The 10,732-nt window shown below is 44.1% G+C and overlaps 1 protein-coding gene across 1 annotated transcript; it reads right to left on the reverse strand.

Moving 5' to 3' along the window:
* Positions 1–8,810: 8,810 nt before the first annotated feature.
* LOC118494528 (UPF0329 protein ECU05_1680/ECU11_0050-like) lies at positions 8,811–10,589 on the reverse strand (the record flags this gene model as incomplete). Its single annotated transcript, XM_035998835.1, has 2 exons — positions 8,811–8,937; positions 10,484–10,589. Coding segments are annotated over 2 exons (233 nt in total), but the record flags the coding sequence as incomplete, so codon positions are not given.
* Positions 10,590–10,732: the final 143 nt, after the last annotated feature.

Below are 10,732 nucleotides of genomic sequence, written 5' to 3' on the forward strand. Positions count from 1 at the left end.
TCCTCTGTGTTTTAACAAAGAAGCCTAAAACACTTCCTGGACTTTTATTTTGAAGCTCAGCAACTGATCCCTACTGCTGTAGTTTATCTGGTGAGAAGTTGAAGTTTTGACAGATAAGTATAATTTCATATGACAAGAAACTGTCAAATAAAAACATGAACATTAACATGTCACCTTCAGACAAACAGAGAACAATACTCAAGTGGACCCAAATCCATGGGTAAATTGGGTCCAGATTAAAAAAGAAAAAAATGAAATTAACCTTTAAAGGAAAGGGAAACCATCTACCATCATCTTGAATAGTTTTCTCAGAGCTCTGAAAAATGCAATAAAATATTTGTCTTTCTTCAGATGTGTATTTTAATCATTTATCTTGCTGTGTGTTTTTCTAAAGAAGCCTGAAACATTTCCGGACTTTTATTTTGAAGCTCAGCAACTAATCTGTCTGTCTGTTAAAGTATATTTCATTTTTGGATGCTGGCCTGGGTAGGGAACAGGTGAAACTAAATGCAGTTGTCAGCATACGCTCTTTTCTTATAAAACTTTAAGAAACGGGAAACAAACTTCCATCATCTTCTGAATTTGGTTCATTGTTTTTTCTCAGAGCCCTGAAAATGTATTAAAAATATTTGTCGTTCTGCAAACTAAGTTGATTTCGGATGTCTTTTTTTTTTTTTTTTTTGTATGTAAATGTATTTTAATTACTTATCTTCCTTGTGTTGATCTGAAAGAGCCTGAGACACTTCCGGACTTTTATTTTGAAGATCAGCAACTGATCTACACCGGAAGCTGTAGCTTTCACTGCGGCTAACTTCACACTTTGAACAAGATGGCGTCTAGCAGAGTCTCTTTGTTGTGTTGAGAAAGAGGTAAAATGTGTAAAGTCCAGATGCTGAGAGCGTTGGTGGAGCAGCGACTAACTGCGGCTGCTGAAGAGATATTTGGGCTGTTTGAAAGAACGATAGCAGAGTACGAGGAGGAACTTTGTCGTTCAAAAGAGGAGAACGAGCGACAACGGGAGCTACTGGACGCTGTTTACAACCCTCAGCTTCGGCTACACAGAGCAGGTTTGGTCCCTTTACTTCTTCCTGACAGCTGGTGGTCATCGCGGACCCGTCACAACTTTATTTAGATGTTTTGCAGCTTTCGGGTCGAGGCGTTAAATGACTGAGCCAATCGATCTTAAGCGTGACATGCGTGTGTGTTCACGACGCTGAAGTTGACTTCCTATTCAGCAGGGAAACATAACTTCCGTTGCTGTCAGACTCCGTTTTTGGAGACTGTATTGAAAGCCTGTTAGTCATTAAGGTAAAGTATTAATTATGTCTAAAACACACTTTTAGATTTGTGAAAGCTGTAGTCTGTTTGTGAAAATGCAATACAGGGGGATTTCACAGATTCTTTCTTATGTAGACCACAACAGACAAATTAGAACAAGTGATTTCTTCCTTTATTGCATTTTCACAAATAGAATAAAGCTTTCACTAATCTGAAAATGTGTTTTTAAGAATCTTCAGCCTCTCTGGGATAATCTAGTCCAGATTTGACCAGTCTAGGTGTAGTGGTTTTGGATCTGGACCTGGTCCAATGTGGTCTACATATGAACAAGAACAGGGATAATATGTTTGTGATTGTGTGACGAATCTGGTGAGAGAGGCAGGCAACAATGCTGCTGTTAGGTAAACACACACACACACACACACACACACACACACACACACACACACACACACACACACATAGACAGACAGACAGACAGACAGACAGACAGACAGACAGACAGACAGACAGAGACACACACACACACAGACAGACAGACAGACAGACAGACAGAGACACACACACACACACACACACACAGATATACACACACACACACACACACACACACACACACACACACACACAGATACACACACATACACACACACACACATACACACACACACATACACGCACACACACACACACACACACACACACACATAGACACACACACACACACACACACACACACACACACACACACACACATAGACACACACAGATACACTCACACATACACAGATACACACACACACACACACACACACACACACACACACATACACACACAGATACACACACACAGATACACACACACACACACACAGACACACACATACACACACAGATACACACACACAGATACACACACACACACACACACACACACACACACACACACACACACACACACACACACATACACACACACACAGATACACACACACACAGACACAGACATACAGACACACACACACACACACACACACAGACACACACATACAGACACACACACAGACACACACATACACACACAGATACACACACACAGATACACACACACACACACAGACACACACACACAGACACAGACACACACACACACACACACACACACACAGACACACACATACAGACACACACACACACACATACACACACACACACACACACACACACAGATACACACACACACACACAGACACAGACACAGACAGACACTCACACACACACACTTGAAAACGTTTGTTTCCAGTAAGGTATTTGGTCTGTGAACATCACACTCACTTCCGTTGTATCTTCTGTGTTAGTGTTGACCGTGTCAGCCACCGTACTTTGGTTTCCAGTGAGGTATTACTGAACTACGTCAGCATCCAGCTAACAGTTTGGTCTCAAACAACTGGTTACTACCATAGACTGTATAAAGGAAATACACTATCACATTTACCGTGATTCTTTTCTGGCGGCTACGGCTATATTACGATAGATAAAGATAAGATATACTTTATTGTAGGGCTGCAACTAACGATTATTTTAATAATCGATTAATCTGTCGATTATTTTTTCGATTAATCAATGAATCGGATAAAAAAAACAAAAAAGCATTAATTTACATCAACTCAATACATACTTAAATACATACTTGTTGTTTTAGTTAATAGTTGTGTAAAGGTAAGTAACCCAAAGAGTAGATACACACACACACACACACACACATGTTTGTTTCACTATCTTTGTGGGGACACATCATTGACATAATGCATTCCCTAGCCCCTTACTCTACCCTTAACCATCACCACTAAATGCCTAACCTTAACCCTTACCCTCACCCTAACCATAACCTAATTTTAACCCTAATCCTAAAACCAAGTCTTAACCCTCAAACAGACCTTTAACCTTGTGGGGTCCAGCATTTTGGGCCCACAAGGCTGTGCAGACCCCACAAGTACAGTGAGGAAAATAAGTATTTGAACACCCTGCTATTTTGCAAGTTCTCCCACTTAGAAATCATGGAGGGGTCTGAAATTGTCATCGTAGGTGCATGTCCACTGTGAGAGACATAATCTAAAAAAAAAAATCCAGAAATCACAATATATGATTTTTTAACTATTTATTTGTATGATACAGCTGCAAATAAGTATTTGAACACCTGTCTATCAGCTAGAATTCTGACCCTCAAAGACCTGTTAGTCTGCCTTTAAAATGTCCACCTCCACTCCATTTATTATCCTAAATTCGATGCACCTGTTTGAGGTCGTTAGCTGCATAAAGACACCTGTCCACCCCATACAATCAGTAAGAATCCAACTACTAACATGGCCAAGACCAAAGAGCTGTCCAAAGACACTAGAGACAAAATTGTACACCTCCACAAGGCTGGAAAGGGCTACGGGGAAATTGCCAAGCAGCTTGGTGAAAAAAGGTCCACTGTTGGAGCAATCATTAGAAAATGGAAGAAGCTAAACATGACTTTCAATCTCCCTCGGACTGGGGCTCCATGCAAGATCTCACCTCGTGGGGTCTCAATGATCCTAAGAAAGGTGAGAAATCAGCCCAGAACTACACGGGAGGAGCTGGTCAATGACCTGAAAAGAGCTGGGACCACCGTTTCCAAGGTTACTGTTGGTAATACACTAAGACGTCATGGTTTGAAATCATGCATGGCACGGAAGGTTCCCCTGCTTAAACCAGCACATGTCAAGGCCCGTCTTATGTTCGCCAATGACCATTTGGATGATCCAGAGGAGTCATGGGAGAAAGTCATGTGGTCAGATGAGACCAAAATAGAACTTTTTGGTCATAATTCCACTAACCGTGTTTGGAGGAAGAAGAATGATGAGTACCATCCCAAGAACACCATCCATCCCTACTCAGTTGTCAGGACATTTAAGGTCTTTTGCCTTTGTAGGGCAGAGTAGTCAAGTCTACTGAAGATAAACGTATGGACAAGTTTTTCCAAATCCTGCTGAGACATAAGTCCTTTAACCCTTGATATATTTTTAAGGTGGTAATAGGCTGACTTTGTAATTGTCTTAATGTGGCTGTTAAATTCAGGTGTGAGTCCATGACTACACCAAGATTTCTGGCTTTGTCTGTTGTTTTTAACATTGTCGTTTGAGTGCTGACTTTTAATCGTTCCTTTTTTGCTCCAAAAACAACCACCTCAGTTTTTTCTTCATTTAATTTAAGAAAGTTCTGGCACATCCAGTCGTTAATTTGTTCAATGCACTTAGTCAGTTGTTGTATTGGACTATAGTCCCCTGGCGACAAGGTTATGTAAATATGTGTGTCACTCGCATAACTATGGTAACTTATTTTGTTGTTTTCCATAATCTGAGCCAGTGGAAGCATGTAGATGTTAAACAGAAGAGGCCCCAGGACGGAGCCTTGGGGAACTCCGCACATCATATTTGTATGCTCAGATGCATAATTACATATAGACACAAAGTAGTCCCTATTCTTTAAATACGATTCAAACCAGTTTAGTACTGAGCCAGAAATGCCAACCCAGTTTTCCAATCGGTCTAGTAATATGTCATAGTCGAGATCAAGTAATACGAGGACTGAACTTTTGCCACTATCTGTGTGTTTAAATGGATGTCATTAAAGACTTTAACAAGAGCTGTCTCAGTGCTGTGGTGTGGTCGAAAACCCGACTGGATATTGGTAGAATATCAAGACAACAGGAGGAGGTTTTCAGATGTTGTATAATGTCCTCCAGGTTTTTATCGTTGATCATATGAAATTTGTTTTGCCTGGACACTGTGACAACACATACCCTGTACTCGATATGGAGGCACTGACTGTTTGTCTAATTTTCTGAATTTTGTCATTGAAGAAGGTGGCAAAATCATTGCAGGCCTTGGTGGATAAGAGTTCAGATGCTACTGGTACTGGAGGGTTTGTTAACCTATCGACAGTAGCAAACAAAGAACGTGAATTATTGTTTCTGGCGATAATGTCAGAGAAGAAGCACCGCCTTGCATTCCTTAGTTCCAAATTATAAATGCGAAGTCTGTCTTTATAGATTTCATAATGGATTTGGAGATTAGTTTTTCCGCCACCTGCGTTCAGCTTTTCGACATTCTCTTTTATTCTGTTCTCACCAGTATGACATTTCAATCAAAATGTATAGTCCAGTAATTTATAAATATCCAAGAGCCGCTGCTCATAGTTTCTCACAGAGGAAAATAGGGCTGAACGATTTTTGAAAATAATCTAATTGCGATTTTTTTCCCAAATATTGCGATTTGATATTCGATTATTTTTTTAAGCTCTTAGTCTTCTGTATTATTCAACAAAGAATAGTAATATAATAATTTATAGTATGAACACACAATTACACACTAGACAGTTAAATAAGTAAAAATATAGTATATATCTATACACACACACACACAACAGTGTATTTTTTTACAGTGCACAGAGAGGAGCTGCCTCCAGCCCCTCCCCCTCGTGAAGTTGCGTGCTGCCGCGTGCACTTGCTCAGAGAGGCTATCGTTACGTTAGCATGTTGCTGGTGTTCTTGCCGTGGGATTAACTGTACTAATAAAACTGGTGAAACACCGCGGCCACGCTGCTGTGAAAGCTCCCCGAACGTCATTTATCAGTCTGGTTGTTACCCCTCTCAGTGGCAGCTCCTCCACTCATATCTTTATAACGGAGCTAACCGCTAACCGGAGCTAACCGCTAATCAGAGCTAATCGTTGCCAACAGAGCCTTCAGTTCTGCGTGCCTGTATCCATTAACTGCATGTATAGACTGAAGCCCAAATAAAACCCTTCATTTTATTAAAATGGCTGTAGTTTAGCTGTATAGTTTTTTGTAGTTTTAAACTACAACTCAGAGTTGTTTGAATGACAGAAATCAGCTCAAGGTACGACGTAGCGTTAGCGTGCTAGTTGATGCTTTCTCTGCGGAGTGCAGACTGATTTGCTCTCGCGAGTCATGTGACCAAATTGCAGCCTTTGCGATTAGGAAATCACGTTTTAACATATCGCGAAATTATCGCAAATGCAATTAATCGTTCAGCCCTAGAGGAAAAGCAAGATTATCAGCAGAAATATGCAAGCAGAGGCAGGAGCAAGCAGCAAACAATCCGCACTGTAAGAGGGGATAACTTTTAAATGTCAACTTAGACATTATATCCACATTACTGATGATTATTTATCTAAAATCTAAGTGTGAAGATACTTTGTTAAAGCACCAATTGTCAACCCTAAAATATCGCCGCAATATCGATATCGAGGTATTTGGTCAAGAATCTCATGATATCTGATTTTCTCCATATCGCCCAGCCCTATTTTAAATTCATGGTCAATAAACCTAATTTATATGACATTATACCTAATTTGTGAGTTAAAAAAGCAGGAATTATGAATTATTTGGACTAATAGTTAAGATCAGAGGATGTTGAGTGAATCACATACTGGTTTATGTCAAAGTTTAGTCACGATGGTTATAAAAAGTTGAATAAAACACCCAAAATTCAATGAATGTAATCATTAATTTTACCTGCAAGATGGTTGTATGGGTTCCATACAACGTACATGCATGCATCCATGTTATTTTTGGGCATTTTGGTTCAAAGAAACCAATATTTCTGATATAAAAAAACATTGAAAACGGGTCAGTTGATCCGAGGACAACACAAGGGTTAAATTTATTTTTTTGAATGTGGCTGTGATGTAGTGCTCACTTATACCATCGTATTCGCCGCAGTAGATCTGGGAAGCAATTTCAAAATCAGCAGTAATATGTTTGTGATTGTGGGAGAGAGGCAGGCAACAACTGCTATATATATTGTGGTGTATAGCTAGGTAAACACTATATACGGAAACCAGTTAGTTTGGAAACCATTAGTGACATAACACCGGCAGCCGTAATCCTAAAGGTCTGATGAGAACAATGGCTACTTGCAGCTCTGTTCACAGTCATCATATGATGTTTCCAACGGCACACAGAGAAATCAGGTTACTCTGAGCACATCCACCTCTCTCTCTCTCTCCTCTCTCTCTCTCTCTCTCTCTCTCCTCTCTCTCTCTCTATCTCTCTCTCTATCTCTCTCTCTATCTCTATCTCTATCTCTCTCTCTCTCTCTCTCTCCTCTCTCTCTCTCTATCTCTCTATCTCTCTATCTCTCTCTATCTCTCTCTGTCTATCTCTCTCTCTCTCTCTGTCTCTCTCTATCTCTCTCTCTCTCTATCTCTCTCTCTCTCTCTCTCTATCTCTCTCTCTCTCTCTATCTCTCTCTCTCTCTTTCTCTCTCTATCTCTTTCTTTCTCTTTCCTCTTTCTCCTCTTTCCCTCTCTCTCTCTCTCTTTCCTCTCTCTCTCTCTCCTCTCCTCTCTTTCTCTCTTTCTTTCTCTTCTTTCTTTCTTTCTCGCTCTCTCTCGCTCTCTCCTCCTTCTCTCTCTTTCTTGCGTCGGGCTCTTTCTCCCCGCCCTCTCCGTCGTTCTTGCCGCTCGGTCTCAGCGCATAGCGCCCTCTTTCCGTCTCCCTGCAGCTCTCGTTCGCTTGTTTCCTCTCTCTCTTTCGCGCACTCCTCTCTTCGCCTTCTCTCGCCCGCCCTCTCCTCTCCTCGCCCCTCAGCCTCCCCTCTCCGCCTCCATCCTTAGGCGCTCCCCTGCCCCTCTCCTTTGCTGGCCTCTCTCACTCGCTTTTACGCGCAAAAGGCGGCTCCGGCCTCCAGCTCTCGCGCTCCCCTCTCGGCTCCTCTCTCGCCCTACCGCTTCTCTCCTGCGCCTCCTCGCGCTCTCCCTCTCTCCGGTTGTGTTGGGCCTCCTCCCTCTTTCTGTCTCTTTCTCCGGTCCCCCCCCCCGCTGCTTTTTTCTGTCCTTCCTTTTTTTTCTCGCGCGTATTTCCTCGTTTGCTTTCTCCTCGTTGTGCGTTGGTCCTGGCTGCTCTTTGCTCGGTTCGTCTGTTCTTTGTTCGGTTTCTGTGCCTTGTGGTCCCTTCTCTTTCCCTGAGTTCTCTCTCTTCGTTCTCTTCGTTCCCTCCTGCTCCTCTCGCTGCCTTGCTCCGTCTTTTCTTTCGTTTCCCTCCCCCCGCCTCATTCTAGCCCGGTTTTCTTCGGTCTTTTTCTTCTCTTTCATGTCCCCTCCTCACGGTTCCGGTTTTTTCGTTCGCTGTTCGGGTTTTTCGCCCTCGTTCTCTGTTTCTTCCTTTTTCTTTCCTTTCATCCTCCTGTGTCTCCTCGTTCTTGGCTGTTTTCTTCGGTGTCCCGTGTTCTTTTCCGTTAGTGTCTGTCCCGGGTTTGTTCCCTTTTCCGCTTTTCTTCCCGCTGGTTCTCCTTTTTCCCGTTCGTTTCCCCGTTCCCTGGCTTCTCTTGCTCTATTTCTTTCTTTGTTTCCCTTTTTTCCTTCTGTCCTTTCGAGTTTCGTCGTCAGGCTCTTATCCTGTTTCCTTTCCCCCTTTCCCCTCTCTCTTTCTCCTCTCCGGTCTTTCCCCCCGTCCCCCTTGTCAATCTTCGTTCCTCCCCCCACCTTTCTCTCTTTCCTCTCACTCTCTCTTCCGGCTTTCTGTATCTTTCTCGTGCTTTGCTTTTCTCTCTTTTCTTTCTCGCTTTTTTCCTTTCGTCGTCCTTTCTTGTTTTCTTGGCCCTTTCCTCCCCTTTTTCCCGTTTTCGCCCTTTTGTGTCTTCCCGTTCCCGGTTCTTTCTTTCTTCCTCTTTTCTTTCCTTATCTGTTTTTCCCTTCTCTTTCGTTTCCTCGCTCTTCTCTTTCATCGCTTTCTTTCCGCTGCTTTCCCCCTTTCCTATCGTCTGCTCCATTTCCTTTCCTTCTGTCCTTGCTTTTTTCCTTCCCTTCTCTTTTCCTTCTCGTCCGTCCCCTTTCTTTTTCTTACGCCCAGCCCGCTCTCTTTTTTCTGGTCGTTTTCTTTCCTCCCCCTTTTTCCTTTCTTTTACTTCTTTTCTTCGTTTCCTCCTTTGTTTTCTTTCTTTTCTGTATTCTTTTCTTCCGTGTCTTTTTTTCCTTTCTGCTTTGCTTTTTTCGCCTGTCCTCCTTTCTTCCCTCTTCCCCTTCCCCCTCCCTCTCGTTCCCCTTTCTCTTTCTCTTCCCCCTCCTGGTTTTTCTTCTTTCCCTCTCCCCGTCCCACTCAAGCTTTCGCCCTCGATCTCTCCTCGGGTCTCTCTCTCGGCCGCGTCCTCCCGCCGCGCCTCTCTCCCTCCTTCGCCTCACTCCTCCCCTCTCCTCCCCTCGCTTCGAGGTCCCTCCCGCTCCTCGCAGCTCTCTGCCTCTCTCCCCGCCTCGTGTCTCCTCTCTTTCCCCCTCTCGCCCTCTTTCATCTCCTCTTGCCTGTTTGCTTCCTCTCTATCCTTTCTCCCGCCCTCGTTCCGTTCTCTTCTCTTTTCCTCTCCTTCTTTCTTTGCGCTCTGCTTCTTTTTCCCTCTTGTTCTATGCTCCTCGTTCTTCCCATCTCATTCCCTTAACCCCTCTTTCTTCTCTTTTATCTTTCCTCCTCCTGTATCCCCCCTCTCTGGCCCCTCCTCACCCCTACAATCTTGTTCGCCCCTCTTTCTTTTTTCCCAATCTGTTCTCTCGTTTTCCCTCTTTCTCACTGTCCCCCCTCTCTTAGTCCTCACCTTTCCTCCGCCCCGCTCTTCTTTTCCTCCCTCTCTCTGTTTCCCTCCTTGTCCTTCCTCGTTTTGCTCTTCCCCTCCTTCTTTTCTTTCTCTCCCCCCCTCACTCTTTTTCCTCCCCTCGTCACTCGTTTCTTGCTTGTCTTTTTCTTTTCTTTCTCCATCTCTCATCTTTCTCTCCCCACTCCTCGCTCTCTCCGCTCTTTCTCCCTTTCTCGTCCGCTCTCCTCGTCTCTTCATCCGCGCGTTTTCTCCTTTCCATTCTCCCTTCCGCTCTGTCGCGCAGCCACAGAACAACCATGTGCCCAAAGGGACCCTAGCGCTCTCCATTTCGCCCCCCCCCCCCCTTCGCGCCTCTCTCCCTCCTCTCCCCCTCTCTCTCGTCCTTTTGCCTCGCTTTCCCCTCTCCCCTCTCCTCGCTCCCTCCGCCCTCGGCTCTCCCATCCCCTCTCTCGCGCTCGCCATCTTTTTCAACAAGCGGTCTCTTCTTCTTCACCCACGCCCCCTTGCTTTTTTTCCCCCTCTCTTCCCTCCTCTCCCTCTTGTCCTCTCCTTCTCTCTCTCGCCGTCCCGCGCCGCTCTCTTCTTTCAATGTCTTTCTTTTTCTTTCTTTCTTCTTTCCTCCTTTCCTCCCTTCCTCTCTCATCTCTCTGAACTGTCTGTCTGAGGTCTTCCTGTCCTCCTAGGGAACCATTGGGTTCACCTGAGCCTGTGTCTGTCCCACCTCTCTCGCTCCCTCTCTCTCCATCTCCCTCCTCCCTCTCTCCTCCCTCTCCCTCTCCTCTCGCTACCGTCTCTCTCTCCCTCTCATTACGTAATTCTTTC

The sequence above is a fragment of the Sander lucioperca genome, unplaced genomic scaffold (genome assembly GCF_008315115.2).
Source record: "Sander lucioperca isolate FBNREF2018 unplaced genomic scaffold, SLUC_FBN_1.2 Unpl_117, whole genome shotgun sequence".
Taxonomy (NCBI): domain Eukaryota; kingdom Metazoa; phylum Chordata; class Actinopteri; order Perciformes; family Percidae; genus Sander; species Sander lucioperca.